Raw genomic sequence first — 25,399 nt, forward strand, 5'->3', positions numbered from 1 at the left:
GACATCCTTTATTTTGATAAATTCAGCCCTCTCGATTATAAATAAATGGATATATAAAATCTTATGTACGAGTTCCTGTCAACTTTTGCTTTATAAGTTCTTCTGCCCATATTAATAATGCTTATCTAATAAAACTAGTCAGGCTACAATTACACCCGCCCCCAGTGGAGGTGCTGCACTGCCATCAGTGGCAGGAGGGTGTAATTACCGTGTGATGAGTTTTACACGGGCAGATTTCCATTATTTTTAGAATTTATAAAGGAACTGCAAAAATCTATACAGAATAAGGAATTTCAAATGCAGACTGAATTATCTCTGTGTGCTCTGGTCCATCACCTCTCACCCTTTAACCCCATTTCACTTGATAGTTATGAGATATATATATATAAAACCGCCACGTTCAGATTATAACTGGAACCTAATTGTACATCACTCCAGCAGTTTGATGTCATCAAAACCGTAGATTATATTACTCTATATAGACAGATTTATACATAATTGTTTCACTTATACCATATACATTTGTAACATTGACAGTAAATTTCCTCCTGCTTATTAACAGTTTATTAAATATGCTGGCCATGTTATTTCCTGCCCATCAACCATAATTTATTTTTCAAATGTTCAGTGATTTCTTCATAACTGCTAATCTTTCACTGTTTGTTTCAAGCAACAAATAACATGGACTGCACTGGTTACAGAAATCTGCACTGATAACTGCTGTTGGCAAAATAAATGCAAGATTGAATAAACCACCCCATGAAGGTCACAATACATCAATCTATTAAATTAAAAGTCTTGTGTCTGTTGTGTTTCCACAGCATCATATCTCTAACGATCTTTCATACTCCTCAGTGCCTCCCAGCCTGAGCTCCCTGCTCAGTGCTCCCAGACCCCTCAATTCTTAAGTTCCCATTTTCCCTCTCACAGTCCAATACCTCACCTCAGTGAGTCAAGATTCCATCAACCCACTCAGTACTCAATGCCCCAAACTGAGACTGAAACAAAGAGAATTGGAGGAGATTTTAACTCCTGGCATGGAACAAGTGGGCAATGGGCAGTGGGTACCTGTTCCTGCTGATGGGAGGCCCGAACCATTTAGAGGCTCCGAACTGGTGCAATATCGGGCAGCCTGGATACTGAACTGGCTGGGCAGTCAGATAGATCTGAGGGTAGAACCAATCATGGACGGGAGGGAGAGCCCAGGACAGCTGCATGCCTAAGTAGTCCTGCTCTTCCTTCCCATAAAAGCTATTCTGTGCATACCTTTTTGGGCCTTTACCGGTTCACCACCCGGTAAAACTGGGTGTAGCGTGCATGGTAATTGCCCAATGTATATCATAGGACGCTGATTTACATGCAGTATTGAAGCTCCCGTCTGATTTAGGAGCCTGATCCGCCCAGCAGAAGGCCCGGGGAAAATGGTAGCGTGTTGGATCGGCACGGGAACAGGGCAGTAGGTACAGCACGGCTATCTTGTGGCCATTAGCACCACATTTCCACTGGGAAGACGGAGTTATAATCAGCCCTATGGATGAGTCAGACACAAATAGAGGGATGTAGACACCACATACAGAGAAAGAGAGAAATAGAAAGACAGAGAGAGGAACACAAGAAGAATTAATGTGTGAAAGAAGCAGGGACACAGCCACAGGAAGGAAGATCTTTTATTTTATCAGTGAGCACGGGAGACCAACTATATTGTAATACATTTTATATTACAAGACACAACACTCTTGTCATTATAATAGTGTCCTGGCTCCAGTTTATCATGAGAAATACCACAGTAATGTTAGTAGCTACTCAGGGTGACTGCAAGTCTGTAATCTCAAGTCGAGGTTTCCAGTGACAATTGTACTACTCCAGTCATATCCTCATAGTTTATATCATTATCCAAGACTCTCTACTGAATTACTGCTCTGCGATCGGTCCAGATATCTATTAGTATATGTTTTCATCATTAATGTGGTTTGAAGTCGGTGGCTCTCACTGGTCACTACATCACCATTTGAAATTATGCAGGAATAATAAAGACAAATGACTCCTGTTGTACAAAAAGGCACTCCATAATTGGGAACAGAGCGATCTAATTAACCGATCATTCAATTTGGACTTCAATATTAAATCTTTATTAAGGTCACTGAATAATTGCTATGGACTATGTGTCTAAAGGGTGCAACAATGTATATTTAGTTCACTAACTTGGTGCCTCCAACAACGTACTGTATTACAGGGAGGTCATTTAGGTGGGTTTCAGTTTTTAGAAAATGTCAGGATTGACATAAATTACCTTCAAGAGCGTACTTCATGTCCTGGGCAAACAGCAGCCACGTAACCTCAGCACTTACTTTTCCCATGTGAAGTTCTTGGGGAAACCTGAAATTCAAGCGTATTTCACCGTGTCAAATAAACACTTGATTGCAGAAAAGTAGGAAATTTACTTTTAAAATAATAGACTTCAAACAAATACAACTTGAACCTGTCTACACTTTGAAAGGAAGGAAGAACATGCAACTTCCTTTGGTCGCCTTTTGTTACAAGAATTTTCTGGAAGTGCGCAACTTGCTCAACCCAATACAATACATTAATCCCCCCCTTCCCCACCCCCTCCTATCAGTCCCATATACTTTCTCACAAAAGTACTAAATATTCTTTTTTTTGCTCGGTATAAACTCCTTCCACTTCCTTCCCAGTCCTCCTTGGTCTCATCAGCGATACACCAAATGCAGCCGAGAGGGCTCCCTCCTCCCGAGCCTCCATCAATGCAGCTTTCAGTCAGTTGCTAGATGATGTGGAAGAATGACCTGGTCATGAGCTTTCTAGCCAATTTTCTTTGATCTGCGGCGTCACATCCTTTCCATTGGTACTTCCCAGAACAGCATGACTAACGTGTGGAATACAGAGGAGGGCGGGAGGGGAATCTGAACCAGTGTCTGATCATTCCATAGCATAGACCCGTTGGTGCATTACTGCAATATGCCACAGTTCTGCAAACAGGTACACATTCTCCGTTATGCAAAATTTGCTGATTTAGTTTTTGGATCTGTCTGCATCTAACATGCAATAGGACAATCGATCAAAACAAACACATATCTGTGGTTAAAAAAAAGATTTTTGTGTTACTATGTCTTTGCAAAGAGAAACAGCGGAAATAAAGCCAAGATCACACTAAGCACTTGGCGAGAGTGGCAGCACTCTGGATTTACGAGAAGTGGCAAAACCATTGAAAGAACATTGCACCTTTTGGCTTTGAGCTCAAAGCTGACATTGGAAATAAATATGTTTACTTACAATTCTTAATAACATAACATTGCTTGGTGCAGTACATTGGTGCCCCACACTAAAAACAAGTCAAAACCTCAAAAGTTATCAAAATTGTAATTTTGACCCAGTATTGTGAGATTGAAAGCTGCGAATAATAACAGCCAAAACTGTGATTCTTTCAACACAATAAGACAACAACTTACAGCAATATAGCTTTCAATAGCAGCACTTGGCAGAAAAAAATGTGGATTTTGCATTTTGTTACTGATATTTTCTTCCGGTACTTAAAGGATTAAATATCTATCAAAATATAACATTGAGTAAAAAGTACAGCATGCCAAGCACACAATTTTTGATTTAATTGAAGTATGATTAGTGTTTGAATAAATAGATCTAATGTGTTGTCATTTATCAATACATGGTAATGCTTAACCGTCTTTTAAACACATTTTTTTGTCACTCAGAATTTCCTGTAGGTATTATTTTAAAAGATACTTTAACGACATATATAAGGAACTAATGGGTAAATTCAGCACCACATGCTCTCAGCAGTGAGCTACACTTAAAAGGAGCATGGGTCAGAAACACAACTTTGATTCTTCAACCCACATTTCCTTACAGCACAGCTCCTGGCTGGGAACACAGGAGTCCTGCATTTACCCTTCTATTTAACAAATGTACGATGCTTTATCCTTCCTAACTGTTGACTGGGACAGGTATCAAGACTCAGATATTGCCACATTTTTTGTAAAATTTCATTTGTGCTCAAAGCTATATTTAGGTTGCACCACCACATTTTGTACCTTTGATGAAACCTGCTGGGGTTGTTGAAACCACAGGAGCAACAGTAGATATAACAGATTAGATATGGTATTCCTGACTCACCCTCTTCTGAGCATTCAAGCAATTAAAAAAAAAAAATCCAATTCTCTCCCCTTTCCATCACTCCTGAGTGTGCTGACAGATCTATCCAGTCCTTTAGTAGGTCCCCAAAATGAGTATCAGCAGGCCACGATCAGGTCATCACCGCCAAAGCCTGCTCCTGTCCTCACTCATCAACGGCAGAAAAGCACACTCCAGCAGGAGTCATTAGAAAGCAAAGACCCTGGACAAATTTTCCCTCCCTACCCCAGAGATACTGTGGCCAAGTGCAGCCCCCGACGGAGCACAGCTACCTCACCACGGACTGGGGATCAATGCTCACGCAATTTCAACGGCATCTAGTTTGCATGTTGCTCTTCATGATCTGGCCAGAAAATGACTGGAAAAATAAGTGAGGAAGATTTTTGAAGGTTTTTATTGACTAAATAACAGAGCCCACGAGGGTGGGCTCTGTTATTTAGTTAATAAAATTGATATACCTATCAATTCGTCCAATAAAAGGCGACGAGTTAGGAACGTAACTAAAGGTTTTTATTGACTAAATAACAGAGCCCACCCTCGTGGGTGATCGGGTCCAACAAGGAGGAATACCAGCCAGTCGACTACCTTTATACCTGGGCAGGTAGGTGGAGCCATGGGCGGAGTCGGAGGTGGTCAGCCCAGGTATAACAGCGCGACAAGAGGCGACCTCATATCGTGATACAACAGTGATAACGGTGATAACAATACAACAGTGATAACTATAGTGTAACGATAAAAGTGGTTTACCACAATTTTAAAAACCGAATCCCCGCATGTGCTCCATTTTTGAACAATGCAAAACAAAAACAACATACAAGGCAGATCCTGTTGAAACCATTTAGAACAGGGGATTGCAAGAAAGATGGGTTTAATGGTAGCCATGCTTTATCACCGCTGCTGTCATGTCCGAAATTCCTCAAATGGAAATTGGGATTGATGCAAGGAGAACAACAACAACTTGCATTTATATAGAAAAGCAAAATACTGCAGATGCTGGAAATCTGAAATAAAAACAGAAAATGCTGGAAATACTCAGCAGGTCAGACAGCATCTGTTGAGAGAGAAACAGAGTTAACGTTTCAGGTCGATGACCCTTCGTCAGAACGCAGATTGGGTGACCGCTTTGCGGAACACCTCCGTTCAGTCCCTAAGGGTGACACTGAGCTTCCGGTCACCTGTCACTTTAATTCTCCGCTCCACTCCCACCGTGACCTCGGCCTATTACACTGTTCCAATGAAGCTCAACATAAGCTCGAGGAACAGCACCTCATCTTTCGATTAGGCACTGTACAGCCTTCTGGACTCAACATCGAGTTCAACAATTTCAGACCATAACCTCTGCCCCTATCTTTGTTTTCCATTTTGTTTTTCTCTCTCTCACATGGCAGCTGTCAATCTTTCAGCCATTGCCATTTACACTTCATCTAGAGCCATGACTGAACGGAGGTGTTCCGCAAAGCAGTCACCTAATCTGCGTTCTGACGAAGGGTCATCGACCTGAAACATTAACTCTGTTTCTCTCTCCACAGATGCTGCCTGACTTGCTGAGTATTTCCAGCATTTTCTGTTTTTATTGCGTTTATATAGAGCCTTTCATCACCGCAGGACGTCCCAACGTGCTTTACAGCCAATTAAGTACTTTTTTGAAGTGTAGTCACTGTTGTAATGTAGGAAACGCGGCAGCCAATTTGCGCACAGCAAGCTCCCACAAACAGCAATGAGATAATGACCAGATAATAAGAACATAAGAAATAGGAGCAGGAGTCGGCCATTTGGCCCTTCGAGCCTGCTCCGTCATTCAATAAGATCATGGCTGATCTTCTTCCTCATCTTCACTTTCCTGCACTATCCCCATATCCCTTGATTCCCTTAATATTTAAAAATTTATCGAGCTCTGTCTTGAATATTCTCAATGACTGAGCCTCCAGAGCACCTGGGGTAGAGAATTCCAAAGATTCACCACCCCGAGTGAAGACATTTCTCCTCATCTCAGTCCTAAATGGCCGACCCCTTATTCTGAGACTGTGACCCCTGATTCTAGACTCCCCAGCCAGGGGAAACAGTCTCCCTGCATCTACCCTGTAAGAATTTTGTATGTTTCAGTGATGTTGATTGAGGGATAAATATTGACCAGAACAATGGGGAGAACTCCCCTGCTCACTGAATCACTGAATATATGTAAAAGTCACTGAATATATTTAAGAAGGAGATAGATAGATTTCTAGACACAAAAGGCATCAAGGGATGGTGGCACCGTGGTGTACAGTCGGGAGGGAGTAGCCCTGGGAGTCCTCAACATTGACTCAGGACCCCATGAGGTCTCATGGCATCAAGTCAAACATGGGCAAGGAAACCTCCTGCTAATTACCACCTACCGCCGTCCCTCAGCTGATGAATCAGTACTCCTTCATGTTGAACACCAATTGGAAGAAGCACTGAGAGTAGCAAGGGCACAAAATGTCCTCTGGGTGGGGGACTTCAATGTCCATCACCAAGAGTGGCTCGGTAGCACCACAACTGACCGAGCTGGCCGAGTCCTAAAGGACATAGCTGCCAGACTGGGTCTGCGACAGGTGGTGAGGGAACCAACAAGAGGGAAAAACCTACTTGATCTCGTCCTCACCAATCTACCTGTTGCAGATGCATCTGTCCATGACAGCATTGGTGGAAGTGACCACCGCACAGTCCTTGTGGAGACGAAGTCCCGTCTTCATGTTGAGGATACCCTCCACCGTGTTGTGTGGCACTACCACTGTGCTAAATGGGACAGATTTCGAACAGATCTGGCAACTCAAAACTGGGCATCCATGAGGCGCTGTGGGCCATCAGCAGCAGCAGAATTGTATTCAACCACAATCTGTAACCTCATGGCCCAGCATATCCCTCACTCTACCATTACCATCAAGCCGGGAGATCAACAGCACCAGGCATACCGAAAAATGAGGTGTCAACCTGGTGAGGCTACAACACAGGACTACTTGCATGCCAAACAACATGCGATAGACAGAGCTAAGCGATCTCACAACCATCGGATCAAATCAAAGCTCTGCAGTCCTGCCACATCCAGTCGTGAGTGGTGGTGGACAATTAAACAGTTAACAGGAGGAGGAGGCTCCAAAAATATCCCCATCCTCAATGATGGTGGAGCCCAGCACGTGAGTGCAAAAGACAAGGCTGAAGCATTTGCAACTATCTTCAGCCAGAAGTGCCGAGTGGATGATCCATCTCGGCCTCCTCCTGAGGTTCCCAGCATCACAGATGCCAGTCTTCAGCCCATTCAATTCACTCCACGTGATGTCAAGAAACGGCTGAAGACACTGGATACTGCAAAGGCTATGGGCCCTGACAACATTCCGGCAATAGTACTGAAGATTTGTGCTCCAGAACTAGCTGCGCCCCTAGCCAAGCTGTTCCAGTACAGCTACAACACTGGCATCTACCCGGCAATGTGGAAAATTGCCCAAGTATGTCCTGTCTACAAGAAGCAGGACAAATCCGACCCGGCCAATTACCGTCCCATCAGTCTACTCTCAATCATCAGCAAAGTGATGGAAGGTGTCGTCGACAGTGCTATCAAGCGGCACTTACTCAGCAATAACCTGCTAACTGACGCCCAGTTTGGGTTCCGCCAGGGCCACTCAGCTCCTGACCTCATTACAGCCTTGGTCCAAACATGGACAAAAGAGCTGGGCCTAGAAATTGGCCTGAGGCGCCCAAGCGGCGCAAAGTTCGCCTGGGCGCTGGAATTTGCGCCGCGATCGCCACAAATTCAGTTGAAGTGCCCCTAGAGGGAGACGAGGCGCAGCTCGAGGCGCTCCGCGTCCCTCTTAGGGCGCTGAAAGTGAATTTTGCAGCGCTACGTGCCGCAGCGCCACACACTGCGGGACGGCACGCTGCGGTACTGCAGGCCTTCCTCCCACTGTTAAGGGGGAGGGGCCTGCAACAGCGCCAGCCCCAATCGCGAGTGCCGGCAAAAGAGCCCGGCACCAAGGAGAAGGGCCGGGCTCTTGGGAAACAGCCGGCAATGCCGCGGGGGGGGGGGGGGGGGGAGCGGGGATCAGGAGGCCGGGGACGGAGGTGCTGGCAGGCGGCCGCCGAAAAAGCGGCCACCCCGCACCTCCACCTTAACTTGCGCCTCTGCCGGCGCAGCAAGGCCCCGTGAACCGGGCGCAGGTAGCGAACGGTGCTACAGCGGCGTTCGCTACCAAATATCGCGATCGGGGCGCGAATGGGGCGCTGCGCACACCGATGACGTCATCGGTGGCGGCGCAGCACAAAAGGCTAATGCCACCATTAGCGCCCCTGCTGAATATCGCGGGAGGCGCAGCCAGTGGCGCTACAGCCACTGACTGCCTCTTTAGGCGCTAACAGGTGGCGCTACTCACCCAATTTCTCCCCCCTGAACTCAAGAGGTGAGGTGAGAGTGACTGCCCTTGACATCAAGGCAGCATTTGATCGAGTGTGGCATCAAGGAGCCCCAGCAAAACTGAAGTCAATGGGAATCAAGGGGAAAACTCTCCATTGGTTGGAATCATACCTAGCACAAAGGAAGTTGGCTGTGGTTGTTGGAGGTCATTCATCTCAATCAGATGACATCACTGCAGGAGTTCCTCAGGGCAGTGTCCTAGGTCCAACCATCTTCAGCTGTTTCATCAATGACCTTCCCTCCATCATAAGGTCAGAAGTGGGGATGTTCGCTGATGATTGCACACTGTTCAGCACCATTTGAGACTCGTCAGATACTGACGCAGTCCGTGTCCATACGCAGCAAGACCTGGACAACATTCAGACTTGGGCTGACAAGTGGCAAGTAACATTCGCACCACACAAGTGCCAGGCAATGACCATCTCCAACAAGCGAGACTCTAACCATCTCCCCATGACATTCAATGGCATTACCATCGCTGAATCCTCCACTATCAACATCCTGGGGGTTACCATTGATCAGAAACTGAACTGGACCAGCCATATAAATATTGTGGCTACAAGAGCAGGCCAGAGGCTGGGAATTCTGCGGCGAGTGTCTCACCTCCTGACTCACCAAAGCCTTTCCACCATCTACAAGGCACAAGTCAGGAGTGTGATGGAATACTCTCCACTTGCCTGGATGAGTGCAGCTCCAACAACACTCAAGAAGCTCGACACCATTCAGGATAAAGCAGCCCGCTTGATTGGCACTCCATCCACCACCTTCAACATTCACTCCCTCCACCACCGGCGCACTGTGGCTGCAGTGTGTACCATCTACAAGATGCACTGCAGCAACTCGCCAAAGCTCCTTCAACAGCACCTTCCAAACCCGCGACCTCTACCACTTAGAAGGACAAGGGCAGCAGACGCATGGGAACATCACCACCTACAAGTTCCCCTCCAAGCCAGACACCATCCTGACTTGGACCTGTATCGCCGTTCCTTCACTGTCGCTGGGCCAAAATCCTGGAACTCCCTTCCTAACAGCATTGTGGGTGTACCTACACCATATGGACTGCAGCGGTTCAAGGCGGCGGCTCACCACCATCTTCTCAAGGGCAATTAGGGATGGGCACTAAATGCAGGCCTAGCCAGCGACGCCCACATCCCATAAATGAATTGAAAAAAAGGTATAGGGAGAGAGCGGGAATATGGTATTGAAATAGAGGATCAGCCATGATCATATTGAATTGTGGAGCAGGCTTGAAGGGCTGAATGGCCTGCTCCTGCTCCTATTTTTCTATGTTTCTATGCTCTTCTTCGAAATAGTGTTAAAGAGACATAAAGGAAAAGAAAGAAAAAAAATAATTTTTAAATCTCTAAGAAGAATTTACCACACGCAGGAACGAGACTCAACAGTTTAAATTGTTCCCTTTCTGTGCCAGAGAGGTTAATTGGCACTGCATGAACAATTATCATATCGTTAATAGGGTACTTACACTCTTAATACCAGCCTTAACTATCTGTGGTGAGTTTAATAGGCAATTAATGCACAAATCCAGCAAGTTTTTAAAATAACAGTGAGGTTGAGGGTGAGACGTTGTTTGTACGAAGCAAATGACGGAGCGGCATAAATCAACCAACAAATTCTGGAGACTTGCAACTGATGATGTATCGCTTAATCCCTTGAACTTGCTGGCCGATTTGCGTATTAATAACGGCGTGCGTCAGTAACAGAGTGTTTTTTCTCCAGCAAGATTTGGCCCTATAGCGGAGATCAATTAGAGATAAGTAGATTACTTGTAAATTTCAGGGATCAGGTCAATGACTAGCTTTCTTTTGCATCTAGAACAGTGTCATGTCCAATAAAAATGGTACATGTGCACATATGTCTTATTCATCATGCTACACTGCTCTGTCACACTTAATTGTAAGTACATTTACTCAAGGAGAATTTCTCTCAGCTGATGCTTTTTATAAATATATTTGCATCTATAACAAGTGTGCTATCCTCAGTGTGAGGCATAACAAAAACAGTAAGCCAAACTTCAAACTGGGGATCATGGAACACCAGAGCTTTATGTACAATACAATGGTTACCATTCCCACTGTGGTGGAAGAGAGGTTGGGCAGAATCTCTCAGATACCCTCATGCCTCTCCCCAATACCCATATATTGGAGTTTACTACCTCAATGTCTGACATGCATGAGAACTGGATAAACAGTTGACTGAAGTGACCACCTCACTGACCAAGGGACTAAGCAAAATGAGGGCACTGCTGTGACTGCTGCCAGATTGGACATGGAGGCCTAGAAATTTGATAGCATCGCTCCCATTTTACAGGTGCAAAGCGGCCACCTAAACATTCAACACAGCGGACAGCGTGTGCGCATTTCACGCTGGAAATGAGCTGCCGGCCATATTGGTAAAGGCCTTAGTATAGGCGTCCAGGGCCTGTGCCTGAAACAGGTGTTAGGTCCTTTCCATATCGAAATAGGGGTCTTTAATGCCTGTTTTAGGATGCCTTCCTGAAATTGGGCTGTCTTGAACACAGCCAGTGCCGGGTCTGCTGCGTTTAGGATAACCAGGTCTACACACGGCTTAACCAGCGGTCCTTAAAGGGGCCACTACTAAATGGTAAGTATTGTAAAAAATACTTACCTGAATGTAAAGCTGTAAGGAACAGGAGTGCTCCATAGCAGTCCCATTTGGCCCCATCCCGATTAGCTCCCCCCCACACCAGTACCTACCTGAGGGCCTCTTGCACTCTCACTGCGTGAATTGATGTCTGCTATGCTGGAGAGCTACCTGGGAATGAGAGGCAGGTGTTCACACCTCACAGGTCTAGTTCCAATGAAGCTCGAGGTCCAATTTTGATCGGGCCTACCTGTTCTGGTGCAGGAACTGGCCGAATTTGTGCTGGCAGGCCTGCGCTACCTAATTTCTGTCCCCTTGTCTATTATCCAAAGTTACTGTTAGACAGTCTCACAAAAATATGGTCAACCATAATGAAGCATTGATAGTTGCACATATTTCTGGTCTCAGATAGAGAAGTGACAGACAGGAGGACATGCTCACTGTTATTCGTTAAGTAGAGCACACCAGAGGCAGCAACCTTTCCCTCCATGTTGTTTTGATCAGTATATGCAGTTAGTTGTCTCTGATGTTATTTGTCTTGGCAGGCAGATGGTCTTAGCTGGAATGTGGCAGTCCCAAACCACTCATTTGTCTTGCTCATCATCTGAAAGGATGGAAGATTGGAATTGAGACAACTTCTGTGACAGGCTTGGCTATCCGATACCTGAGCCACACGGATCCTCAGTACTCCAATGCATTTTAAATGATTGACTAGCCAGCTCACTTCATTAATGGGACCTGGGGGATAGACCAGTCACAGAAATTTGAGATTCCTTCGGAACAGCTACAGCTAACCCCACAAGTCAAGCACTTAGAAATATAGAAGATAGGAGCAGGAGTAGGCCATTTGGCCCCTCGAGCCGGCTCCGCCATTTAATGCAATCATGGCTGATCATCCAAATCAGTACCCTGTCCCTGCTTTCTCCCCACATCCCTTGATCCCCTTAGCCTTAAGAAATATATCTAACTCCTTCTTGAATATATTTAATGAATTGGCCTCAACTGCCTTCTGTGGTAGAGAACTCCGCAGGTTCACCACTCTCTGGGTGAAGAAATTCCTCCTCATCTCAGTCCTAAATGGCTTACCCCTTATCCTTAGCCTGTGACCCCTGGTTCTGGACTCTCCCGCCATCAGGAACATCCTTCCTGCATCTAGTCTGTCTAGTACTGTTAGAATTTTATAAGTTTCAATGAGATCCCCTCTCATTCTTCTAAACTCTAGCGAATATAAGCCTAATCGACCCAATCTCTCTTCATGCGTCATTCCTGCCATCCCAGGTATCAGTCTGGTGAATCTTCACTGCACTCTCTCCATGGCAAGCACATCCTTCCTCAGATAAGGCGACCAAAACTGCACACAATACTCAAGGTGTGGTCTCACCAAGGCCCTGTACAACTGCAGCAAGACATCCTTGCTCCTGTACTCGAATCCTCTCGCTATGAAGGCCAATATACCAGTTGCCTTCTTACCCGCCTGCTGCACCTGCATGCTTACCTTCAGCGACTGGTGCACAAGGACACCCAGGTCTCATTGCACTTCCCCTTCTCCCAATCTATTGCCATTCAAATAATAATCTGCCTTCCTGTTTTTGCCACTAAAGTGGATAACCTCGCATTAATCCACATTATACTGCATCTGCCATGCATCTGCCCAATCACCCAACCTGTCCCAATCATACTGGAGTTTCTCTGCATCCTCCTCACAGCACACACGCCCACCCAGCTTTGTGTCATCTGCAAACTTGGAGATATTACATCTAGTTCCCTTGTCTAGATCATTAATATATATTGTGAATAGCTGGGGTCCTAGCACCGATCCCTGTGGTATCCCACTAGTTACTGCCTGCCACTCAGAAAAAGACCCGTTTATTCCAATTCTTTGCTTCATGTCTGCCAACCAGTTCTCTATCCAAGTCAGTACCTTACCCCCAATCCCATGTGCTTTAACTTTGCACGCTAATCTCTTATGCGGGACCTTATCGAAAGCCTTCTGAAAGTCCAAATACATCACATCCACTAGTTCTCCCTTATCTATTCTACCAGTCACATCCTCAAAATTTTCCAGTAGATTAGTCAAGCATGATTTACCTTTTGTAAATCTATGTTGACTTTGTCTGATTCTGTCGCTGTTTTCCAAGTTCTCTGCTATTACATCTTTTATAATGGACTCTAGCATTTTCCCCACTACCGATGTCAGGCTTACCGGTCTATAATTCCCCATTTTCTCTCTACCACCTTTCTTGAATAGTGGGGTTAAATTAGCTACCCTCCAATCCATGGATACTGTTCCAGAGTCTATAGAATTTTGGAAGATGACCAGCAATGTATCTACTATTTCTAGGGCCACTTCCTTAAGTACCCTAGGATGTAGATTATCAGGCCCTGGGGATTTATCGGCCTTCAATCCCGTCAATTTCCCTAACACCATTTCCCTACAAATACTGATTTCATTCAATTCCTCCCTCTCTATGTTCCCCGACATCTCTGGGAGGTTATTTGTGTCCTCCTTTGTGAAGACAGAACCAAAGTATGTATATAATTGGTCTGCCATTTCTTTGTTCCCCATTATAAATTCCCCTGATTCTGACTGCAAGGGACCTAGGGTGTTTCTAGTTGGATAAACCTACTTGTGCTGGTATGATGCCTGGTGGTTAAACTCCAGTCGTATCATTGCAAACAATTAGGGCTAGAAAATCCCAAATTCGGGGGTCCCGACACCATCCCGCCCAAAGCCCCGCCCCACGCAACTTTCAGGGGCGGCGGGTACCCGCCCCGCACTGGGACCCGCCGAAACCAGGCGGGAAGGGATTAGTGCCAATTAACTGCCTGTTAACAGGTAGTTAACAGGTAGTTTTTAGCCTAATCCCTATTTTGAGGGGTGTCGTGTGGGATTCCCGACGGCTCCAAACCACGCCAGGTTAGAGCAGGCGGGCCGTCGGGTTGAAGGAGTTGGAGGGGTCGCGATGTCGGTGTTCAGGTGAGTGATGGGTGCATGAGTGCAAAGGTTTGGTGTTTGGTGTGTCTAAAGTGTGTAAAGGACTTTTACTTACCTGTACTTACCTTAACAGCCTTTCTTCCTGTAGCCGTCGGGAGCTCATCACTCAGCCGGCAATTAAAGCTGAACGGCTGCGATCTGTGAAAAGTGACAGCCTTCAGCTTTGAGTGCTGCTGAGAGTTCTAACTGAGTCTGTGCAGAAGGACTCAGCTTAGAACTCAGACTGTCAGTGTTTTACAGCTTCAGTCTGTGACGTCACCTGTTCCCGGGTGGCCCTTAATTGGCCTGCTGAGCCCGCTGGCCGGGCTCAACAAGGTCAATCAAGGGAAAATCGCGCGGATTGGCCGGACGTCGAAGTAGGTGGATCAAAAACCCGAAAGTTGTAATCCCGCCTTCTTCCCGACAGCTTCGGGAAAATCTACCCCTTAGGGTTGTGGGGGTTGGGGGGGTGCTGTGGTTTCCTGAGCCTTAGCTGTCCAAAACATGTACTTATGTTGTCTAGACTTAGGTGGGTGGGTTGTGTACCTACACGAAGAATGTATTCATAACATATTGGGCAAACAGAAACTTGAACTATGAATTTCCCAACAGTTTGGCTTGGATACTCTTAAACATGCGATGAGCTTCTACACGAATCAAACACCTGCTTGAGGGGGAAAAGGATGATGCTAGCTGCCGCAAGACAAATATTGAGGTTATTGTACTGTTGGCTTTGGCAAAGACTTTGGGCTGGATTTTATCAGCCCCGAGGAGGCGGGTATGGAGGCGGGACTGCCGGCAAACCCGCCCCCAACCCGCCTCAGCGCCCTCTTGCCAGGAGGCAGGAAGCCGTCCTGTCCCAGGTCCCATCCCCTCGAGGCGGGAAAGGGATTAAAGCCTATTAACTGCCTATTAACAGGTAGATAACAGGCAGAAAAATAGAATTATCCCTATTTTTAGCTCCGAAGTGCAGGCTTCCCGACCTCGGAGAACCCCGCCAGGGTGCAGGAGACGAGATGGAGGTCTGCGGGGGTCGGAGGGGACTAAAAGTGAGATGTAAAAGTGAGTGATGGGTGCAAGCGTGGAGTGGTAAGTATGTAAGATGAGTGTTAAGTGTTAGAAAATGTTCACTTACCTTTGTTTCTGCCTCCAGCCTTCAGTCGCTGTGGATCCGGAGTCCCGACATCTTCATTGTAGATTTCGCAGACTGGCTGTTGGATCCTCCGAACCAACAGCCAGGAGATTTCTGCAAAGTTGAAAGGTTTGATGAGTCCTGAACACAAGGGCTCATCAAACTATACAGAATGTCAGTGTTTGACAGCTTCACAGAGCCGTCAAACGATGACATTTCTTCTTTCAAGAAATCTTGACAGATGGCACGTCAGACGTTGACGTGCTCTGTCACTGACTTCCCCCTAATTGGCCTGCTGAGCCTGCTGGGCGGGCTTAACAAAGTCAATCAGGGGAAAATCCCGCTGGTTGGTCTCCACTTGGAGAGGCAGGGATTAATTAGGGATAGCCAGCATGGCTTTGTCAAGGGAAGATCATGTCTGACCAATTTGATTAAATTTTTCGAGGGGGTGACTAGGTGTGTGGATGAGGGTAGTGCAGTGGATGTGGGTTACATGGATTTCAGTAAGGCTTTTGATAAAGTCCCGCATAGGAGACTGGTCAGGAAGGTAAGAGCCCATGGGATCCAAGGTGCCTTGGCACATTGGATCCAAAACTGGCTTACTGGCAGAAGGCAGAGGGTGATGGTGGAAGGTTGTTTTTGTGACTGGAAGCCTGTGTCCAGTGGGGTACCGCAGGGATCGGTGCTGGGTCCCTTGCTGTTTGTGGTCTACATTAATGATTTGGATGTGAATGTAAAAGGTATGATCAGTAAGTTCGCAGATGACACGAAAATTGGTGGGGTGGTAAATAACGAGGCGGGAAGCCTCAGGCTACAGGACGATATAGATGGGTTGGTCAGATGGGCGGAACAGTGGCAAATGGAATTTAACCCTGAAAAGTGTGAGGTGATGCATTTTGGATGGACTAACAAGGCAAGGGAATAAACAATGAATGGTAAGACCCTAGGAAAGACAGAGGATCAGAGGGACCTTGGTGTGCATGTACATAGATCCCTGAAGGCAGCAGAACAGGTGGATAAGGTGGTTAAAAAGGCATATGGGATACTTGCCTTCATTAGCCGAGGCATAGAATATAAGAGCAGGGAGGTTATGATGAAGCTGTACAAAACGCTGGTAAGGCCACAGCTGGAGTACTGTGTGCAGTTCTGGTCACCACACTATAGGAAGGATGTGATTGCTTTGGCGAGGGTGCAGAGGAGATTTACCAGGATGTTACCTGGGCTGGAGCACTTCAGCTATGAAGAAAGACTGGACAGGCTGGGGTTGTTTTCCTTGGAGCAGAGAAGGCTGAGGGGGGACCTGATTGAGGTATACAAAATTATGAGGGGCATAGATAGGGTGGATAGAAAGGAACTTTTCCCCTTAGTAGAGGGGTCAATAACAAGGGGGCATAGATTCAAGATAAGGGGCAGGAAGTTTAGAGGGGATTTGAGGAAAAACTTTTTCACCCAGAGGGTGGTTGGAACCTGGAACTCACTGCCTGAAAGGGTGGTAGAGGCAGGAACCCTCACAACATTCAAGAAGCATTTGGATGAGCACTTGAAATGCCATAGCATACAAGGCTACGGACCAAATGCTGGAAAATGGGATTAGATTAGACAGGGCTTGATGGCCGGCGCGGACGCGATGGGCCGAAGGGCCTCTTTCTGTGCTGTATAACTCTATGACTCTATAAGCTGATGGAGGCGGGATTGAAAGCCGGCAAGCAGCAGTCCCGCCTCCAAAAGCTTCCCATTGAGAAAATCCAGCCCTTTGTCTCTAACGCTAACTCTGAGCTGGCTCCTTAAGTATACAATAACTGAAACATGGCCGGCTTGACTGGCTCAAACCCCCAACCTGCCTTAGTTAATCTAGCTTAAACATTTGGCACCATAACCATTTCCATTGTAATAAGCTTTAGGGCAACTGAATATTTCCTGTTACTTGGGTTCGGAGCGTGGAGGTAGTTAAATAGTTAAAAATGGGATTCCCAACCTGATCCCACATCCAACCTGCCCATTTCCAGTTTTAAAGGAGGCGGGCTGGGAAGCAGGATGGGGGCGGAATGTCAATTTACATATTATAATGAGGCTGGAAGCCTCTTTTTTTAACCTACATTTTGTTTTTAACTGCATGTGGACGGGATTCACACAATTTGTGAAACCCGTCAATTAAAGCAAGCCGGGAACTGCTGCATCCAGGAGTAAGTGACTTTATAACTACCTCCTGGATCCAGGGTCCCTACCTAACCCACCTCCGCGATCGGAGACCCCTACACGAGGCCTTCGATCACCCCTCCCCCCACGATGATGCTGAGGCCAGCCACGATCCTCCGGTGACCGCCCCAGAATCTTCTCTTCACCCACTACGATCATCGGGCCCCGAGCACTGTCCGACCCCCCACCCCGGATCCTTTTAACATTACGGCCCGACCCCCAACTGCTGGCCAACCACACCCCCCTCACCCGATCCTTTCTCCGACTGACACCCCCCCTCCCCTCCCCCCCCGATCCTCGATCCTCTCTCCCCCCGCAAACCCCGATCGTCTGCCCGGCCCAATCCCCAATATTCTCTCTCCCTCTCTCTTCACCCCCCCTCCCCCCGCAGCCCCCTGCCACCACCACCACCCCGATAGTCTGCCCGGCCCAATCCCCGATATTCTCTCTCCCTCTCTCTTACCCCCCTCTCCCCGCAACCCCCTGCCACCACCACCACCCCGATCGTCTGCCCGGCCTGATCCCCAGTCGTCTCTTCCTATCCACCACCCCCTCCCCCACCCGATCCTCTACAAACCCCCCCCACCCTGATCCTCTGATGACCCGCAATCCTCTCCTCCCCTCTGCACCCCGATCCACATAACGGCCCGGCCCCCACACGAACCCTCCCTCCTTCCCTCCTCTATTCTGCCAAAGTTTTACCTGCCCGCTTCTCAATCTGACTGGCTGCGGGCGAGATACCAAGGGCTCACATGCCAATCAGGCCCTGCCGTTAAAGTCGGCAGGACCTGCGGGAAACGCGGCCTCCCGGGTTTCTCGACTGCCTCGGAGCCCCCCCACCCCCAACCCGTCTCCCTCCACAAAACTGCAAGCTTTATTCATGTTGAGTTCAGTGCTTCAGTATTAGCAACATGAAGAAATCGCACCATTAGATTATCTTCTACAGGTGTGCTAAATTCTAATTATTCCCATATAGATATCCCTATGATTATTCACAGTAAGCATGGATTAAAATCGGACCACAGTGCAAGTTATATTCCTGACCTTTGCAATACTGTATGTACAGGAAAGTAAACAGACTACAACAACAACTCGCATTTATATAGCGCCTTTAATGTAGTAAAACGTCCCAAGGCGCTTCACAGGAGTATTAAAAGACAAAACATTTGACACCGAGCCACATAAGGAGAAATTAGGGCAGGTGGCCAAAAGCTTGGTCAAAGAGGTAGGTTTTAAGGAGCATCTTAAAGGAGGAGAGAGAGGTAGAGAGGCGGTGAGGTTTAGGCAGGGAATTTCAGAGCTGAGGGCCTAGGCAACAGAAGGCACGGCCACCAATGGTTGAGCGGTCAATAATCTGGTTCACATTGCGTAGAATAGCCTGTAGTGTCTCCCTCAGAAAGCTAGTAGTATAATGAAGTATAACAGAATAATAAATGGCAGCAGAGAAACAGTGAGTGCTTATATATCCCCTTTACTTTCTCCATTCCATTTATTAAGTGGATTAGTGAAATCTGCCTATAATGCTCTGTGGCTCTTAAATACACACTTATCAAGAATCACTTTAGGATGTCTTTACATATTCTGTTACAGGTGGTCCTAGGAATGGGTTCTACCTTAAAGAATTAAACGGACCTCAAAAATCTTTGTAGTAATTTAAGCAATTAAAAATGAGGTAAATATTACAATCTTTATAACCATAATCTATTGGTACATTAATAGATCAAGGCTTATGGAGACTCAATGTCAATCAGAATTATTTACAAACGACATGATCGGCAGGATATAATACATTGGTTATTGGCTGCACCACTTCCGATTTGCCGCTATGCTCGCTGCAGTGTATTCTAATCAGCTGTCCAGCAAATTTTGGCATTGATTTACCACCGGAGGATCAGGGAGCACAAGAGTCTAACTTATGGCGCTTGGCGCCAATATTGCTGCTGCAGTGAATTCTGGGCCATTATTTTTCAGTTAGACTATTATAGAATCATAGAATGGTTACAGCACAGAAGGAGGCCATTCGGCCCGTTGAGCCCGTGCCGGCTCACTGCAAGAGCACTTCAGCTAGCCCCACTCCCCCGCCCTTTCCTCGTAGCCCTGCAAATTCTTTTCCATCAGGTACTTATCCAATTCCCCTTTGAAAGCCACAATTGAGTCTGTATCCACCATCCTTTCAGGCAGTGCATTCCAGATCCTAACCACTCATTGCGTAAAAAGGTTTTTCCTCATGTCGCCTTTGGTTCTTCTGCCAATCACCTTAAATCTGTGTCTTCTGGTTCTCGACCCTTCCGCCAATGGGAACAGTTTCTCTCTATCTACTCTGTCTAGACCCCTCATGATTTAGAACACCTCTATCAAATCTCCTCTCAACCGTCTCTGCTCCAAGGAGAACAACCCCAGCTTCTCCAGTCTATCCACGTAACTGAAGTCCTTCATCCCTGGAACCATTCTTGTAAATCTTTTCTGCACTCTCTCTAAGGCCTTCACATCCTTCCTAAAGTACGGTGCCCAGAATTGGACACAATACTCCTGTTGAGGCCAAACCAGTGTTTTATAAAGGTTCATCGTCACTTCCTTGCTTTTGTACTCTATGCCTCTATTTACGAAGCCCAGGATCCCGTATGCTTTCTCAACCTGCCCTGCCACCTTGAATAATTTGTGCACATATACCCCTAGGTCTCTCTGTTCATGCACCCCCTTTAGAATTGTACACTTTAGGTTATATTGCCTCTCTTTGTTCTTCCTACCAAAATATATCACTTTGCACTTTTCTGCGTTAAATTTCATCTGCCATATGTCCGCCCATTCCACCAGCCTGTCTATGTCTTCTTGAAGTCTATCACTATCCTCCTCATTGCTTACTATACTTCCAAGTTTTGTCTCATCTGCAAATTTTGAAATTGTGCCCTGTACACCAAAGTCTAAGTCATTAATATATATCAAGAAAAGCAGTGGTCCTAGTACCAACCCCTGGGGAACACCACTGTATACCTTCCTCCAGTCCGAAAAACAACCTTTCACCACTACTCTCTGTTTCCTGTCACTTAGCCAATTTCGTATCCATGCTGCCACTGTCCTTTTTATTCCATGGGCTTCAACTTTGCTGGCAAGCCTATAATGTGGCACTTTATCAAACGCCTTTTGGAAGTCCATGTACACCACATCAACCTCATCAATCCTCTCTGTTACCTCATCAAAAAACTCAATCAAGTTAGTTAAACACAATTTGCCTTTAACAAATCCATGCTGGCTTTCCTTAATTAATCCGTACTCGTCCAATTGACTATTGATTTTGTCCCAGATTATCGTTTCTAAAAGCTTCCCCACTACCGAGGTTAAACTGACTGGCCTGTAGTTGCTGGGTTTATCCTTACACCCTTTTTTGAACAAGGGTGTAACATTTGCAATTCTCCAGTCCTCTGGCACCACCCCCGTATCTAAGGAGGATTGGAAGATTATGGCCAGTACCTCCACAATTTCCACCTTTACTTCCCTCAGCATCCTAGGATGCATCCCGTCCGGTCCTGGTGACTTATCTACTTTAAGTACAGCCAGCCTTTCTAGTACCTCCTCATTACCAATGTTTCTCCCATTCAGAATCTCAACTACCTCCTCTTTCACTATGACTTTGGCAGCATCTTCTTCCTTGGTAAAGACAGATGCAAAGTACTCATTTAGTACCTCAGCCATGCCCTCTGCCTCCATGCGTAGGTCTCCATTTTGGTCCCTAATCGGCCCCACCCTTCCTCTTACTACCCGTTTACTATTTATATGCCTATAGAAGATTTTGAATTTCATTTTATGTTAGCTGCCAATCTATTCTCATACTCTCTCTTTGCCCCTCTTATTTCCTTTTTCATTTCCCCTCTGAACTTTCTATATTCAGCCTGGTTCTCACTTGTATTCTCAACCTGACATCTGTAATATTTTCTGCTTCATCTTACTCTCTATCTCTTTCATCATCCAGGGAGCTCTGGCTTTGGTTGCCCTACCTCTCCCCCGCCTCATGGGAATGTACCTCAACTGTACCCGATCCATCTCCTCTTTAAAGGCAGCCCATTGTTCGATTACAGTTTTGCCTGCCAATCTTGGATTCCAATTTACCCGGGCCAGATCCATTCTCAACCCACTGAAATTGGCTTTCCTCCAATTAAGTATTTTTACTCTAGATTGCTCTGTGTCCTTTTCCATAGCTAGTCTAAACCTTAAGTTACAGTGATTACTGTTCTCTAAATGTTCCCCTACTGACACTTGCTCTACTTGACCCACCTCATTCCCCAGAACCAGATCCAGCAATGCCTCCTTCCTTGTTGGGCTGGAAACGTACTGATCACGAAAGTTCCCCTGAACACAGTTCAGAAATTTTTGCCCCTCTCTGCCCTTCACACTATTACTATCCCAGTCTATATTAGAATAATTGAAGTCCCCCATTATCACTACTCTATAGTTCTTGCACTGCTCTGTAATTTCCCAGCAAATTTGCTCCTCTATATCCTTCCCACTAGTTGGCGGCCTATAGAATACACCTAGTAGTGTAATGGCACCTCCATTGTTTCTTAACTCTAACCAAATAGATTCTGTCCTTGACCCCTCCGTGACATCCTCTCTCTGGCACTGTAACATTCTCCTTAATCAACACTGCCACCACCTCCTTTCTTTCCTTCCCTATCTTTCCTGAACACCTTATATCCAGGAATATTTAGTACCCAATCCTGCCCTTTTTTGAGCCAGGTCTCCGTTATCACCACAACATCACATTCCCACGTGTCTATTTGTGCCTGCAGCTCACCAACCTTATTTACCCACTTCGTGCATTCACACACATGCACTGTAAACCTATCTTAGACCTTCTTGTATTCGCTCTTAGTCTGACCCCACCTAATGCCGTACTATTTCTTACTCTAGTGCTATCTGTCTCTCCCAATCCTTTGTGCACCTTGTTTCTCCTTTTTAATGCTACATCCTGGTGCTCGTTCCCATGCCAAATGAGTTTAAACCCTCCCCAACAGCACTGGCAAACACCCCCGCGAGGACATTGGTCCCAGCTGTAGAGATTCGCGTATCTCTGTTAAACAGGATTGAGTGCAAACCAATATGGTGGGTATATTGTGTTTAATCAGGAGTTTAGGACGGAATATAGCACACTAGTAATACACAAAAACATACAACCATGACAAGCAGCTGGTACCGGACCCGATTGGACAGACGGCTGGCGTACGTGAACAGTTCTCTGGCTTCTGACCTCTCTCTCTCTCTCTCTCTCTATAGAACCTCCGATGGTGAGCATGGGATCACTCTCAAAAGAGCGTTCGACCAGCCCAACTTCTCTTTTTAACTTCTGCTCGGCTCTCCCCTCCACCGTCTGTGTGGGCAAGCACTCGGGGTGTCACTTTTATTCTCTTTTTAGGGGTGGGCCTGAAGCCAAGTTATTGACAAGACCATTAAACCTATAGAGGTTCCTCTAAAACCTCATCACCTAATGAAACCTCAAGTCCTGGCTTGGTTCTTGGATGAAAGCCCTCCCCAAAAGGGGGTCTCATTACTGTTAGATCCGTGTGTTAATGGAGACACGGAATGCAGGAGTTGATTTAACAAGTGTTTACTGAACAAAGTCTGGAGGTGAACTAAACTACACAAGATGCTACACAGGCTTATATACCCGAGTGGTCACTACCGGTACTACAGCATACAGGGGCTTCAAAAACATAGTTCCTCTTAAAGGTACATACACTACAATTCCTCCCCTTTTAGATAAATAGTACATAACATTTTAAGTAATCATTAAATAACATTTTTACAAGAATAATAATCTACACATTTGCTGAAGTTAATCAATTACAAATTCAGTCTCTCTGGAGGCTTCCTGACTCAGTCCGGATAACGCCTCGGTGGTGTAGTAGGTTTCGGTGGTGTAGTAGGTTCTTTTGGCAAGGTCGATTCGGCTTCAATGCCAGTGTCAGGTTCATCTGGTTCCAGTATCACCGGATCGGAGGTAGATACTATGGGTATCTCTGCTTCATCACTAGGCGTATAGAGTTGTGGTGTAGGTTGTCCTTTTTCGGGTGACTCTATGATCTGGTCAGCATGGCGCCTTATTATGCTTTCTCCAATGTCCACGGTATATATCAACGGTCCTAGTCGTGTGCAAATAGTTCCAGGCTGCCATTTCTCGGTACGGTAGTCCCGGGCTAAAACTGGTTGACCTATCTGGAAGGTTCTAGTTGGCCTTTCATTCATGCTTTGAAATTGCCGGTTCTCTACGTCCCTTCTGACGTTTGGCTTGACCAAATCCAGCCGGCATCTTAGTCTTCTATTGAAAAACATCATGGCGGGGGTTTGGTTTGTAACCACATGTTGCATTCCTGTACGCAAACAAGAAGTTATCTACCTTATGTTGTAGATTTATGTCTTCATTACCCATGGCCTTTATGGCCTTCTTGAAGGTCTGGACAAACCTTTCAGCTAATCCATTGGTGGCGGGATGGTATGGGGCGGACGTGTAGTGCTTAACCCCATTGTTTTTTAAGAACTTCCTGAATTCTTCAGATACAAATTGCAGTCCATTATCAGAACAGATCTGTTCAGGCAGCCCATTCCTGGCGAATATGGTCCTTAATACTGTGATGGTTTTTTCCGTGGTGGTGGAGGACATCTTTATTACCTCCGGCCACTTGGAGTGTGCATCCACCGCGATTAAGAACATTGAGTCCATAAATGGACCAGCAAAGTCGATATGTACCCTTTGCCATGGAGATGAGGGCCACTCCCATGGATGTAGAGGGGCTTGTGGTGGGGCGTTTTGGACCTTCTGGCATCCTAGACAGCTCTTGGTCATTTCTTCGATGTCTCCATCGATACCTGGCCACCACACAAACGCTCTGGCTAAGTTCTTCATTTTCACTCCACCCAGATGCCCCTCGTGAAGCTCCTTTAGCACTTTATCCTTGAGTTTGGGTGGAATCACCACTCTGGATCCACACATCAAGGTTCCTCGGCACACTGACAGCTGTTTTGCGAGAATGCTGGCAACAGTGGTTTGCCATGTGCTGGCCATCCCTTCACCGTTAAATCGTAGACTCGTGAGAGAGTCGGGTCATTTCTCGTTTCCTTTTCAATGGTAGAATTTGTCACCGGTAGACATTCCACTATGGTCGAGTGGAACATCTCCACTGGGTCCACTGTAGGCGCCTCTTCTACCGTTGGCAACGGTAGGTGCGATAACCCGTCAGCATTCCCATGCTGTTTTGTTCCTTTGTATTCTATGTCATATTGGTGTGCCCCTAGGAAAAGGGACCACCTCTGTAGCCTTTGCGCTGTCATAATGGGAACGCCCTTTTTAGGGTTGAATATGGAGACGAGGGGTTGATGGTCAGTCAACAAGGTAAATTTTTGTCCGTATAGGTAATGGTTGAATTTCTTCACCACACCAGGCTGAGTGCCTCCCTGTCGATCTGGGCATAGTTACGCTCAGCTGAGTTCAATGAGCGTGACGCAAAAGCTATCGGCCGCTCCGAGCCATCAGGGAATCTATGCGATAATACCGCTCCCACGCCGTAAGGGGATGCATCGCACGTCAGTCTGATTGGCAGTGATGGGTTGTAATGAGCCAACACTTCCCTGGACGTGATCAAGCCTTTGCATTTATGGAAGGCACGTTTACAGTCTTCGCTCCATTTCCAAACTACTCCCGTTTGTAGCAGTGCGTTAAGAGGGTGCAGAACCGTCGACAAGTTTGGTAAAAATTTATGATAGTAATTTATTAATCCCAGGAACGGCCTTAATTGTGAGACATTTTCAGGCGCTGGGGCCTTTACGACCGCTTCAATTTTTTCAGGTGACTTATGCAACCCTTCTTCGTTAATGACATGGCCACAATATGATA

At 46.3% G+C, this 25,399-nt stretch overlaps 1 protein-coding gene across 10 annotated transcripts in view; it reads right to left on the bottom strand.

The window, feature by feature from the left end:
- The window catches only part of unc13c (unc-13 homolog C (C. elegans)), a 794,870-nt gene that overhangs the window by 196,971 nt on the left and 572,500 nt on the right, over positions 1-25,399 (bottom strand). For all 10 annotated transcript variants that reach the window (XM_085968792.1, XM_085968791.1, XM_085968790.1 and 7 more), the window contains one exon: positions 2,291-2,376. In XM_085968792.1, the coding sequence (XP_085824918.1) occupies positions 2,291-2,376 (86 nt within the window). The remainder of the gene's footprint in view (positions 1-2,290; positions 2,377-25,399) is intronic.

Source organism: Somniosus microcephalus, chromosome 27 (assembly GCF_052327205.1).
Source record: "Somniosus microcephalus isolate GS21.2 chromosome 27, FLI_Smic_1.0, whole genome shotgun sequence".
Lineage (NCBI taxonomy): Eukaryota > Metazoa > Chordata > Chondrichthyes > Squaliformes > Somniosidae > Somniosus > Somniosus microcephalus.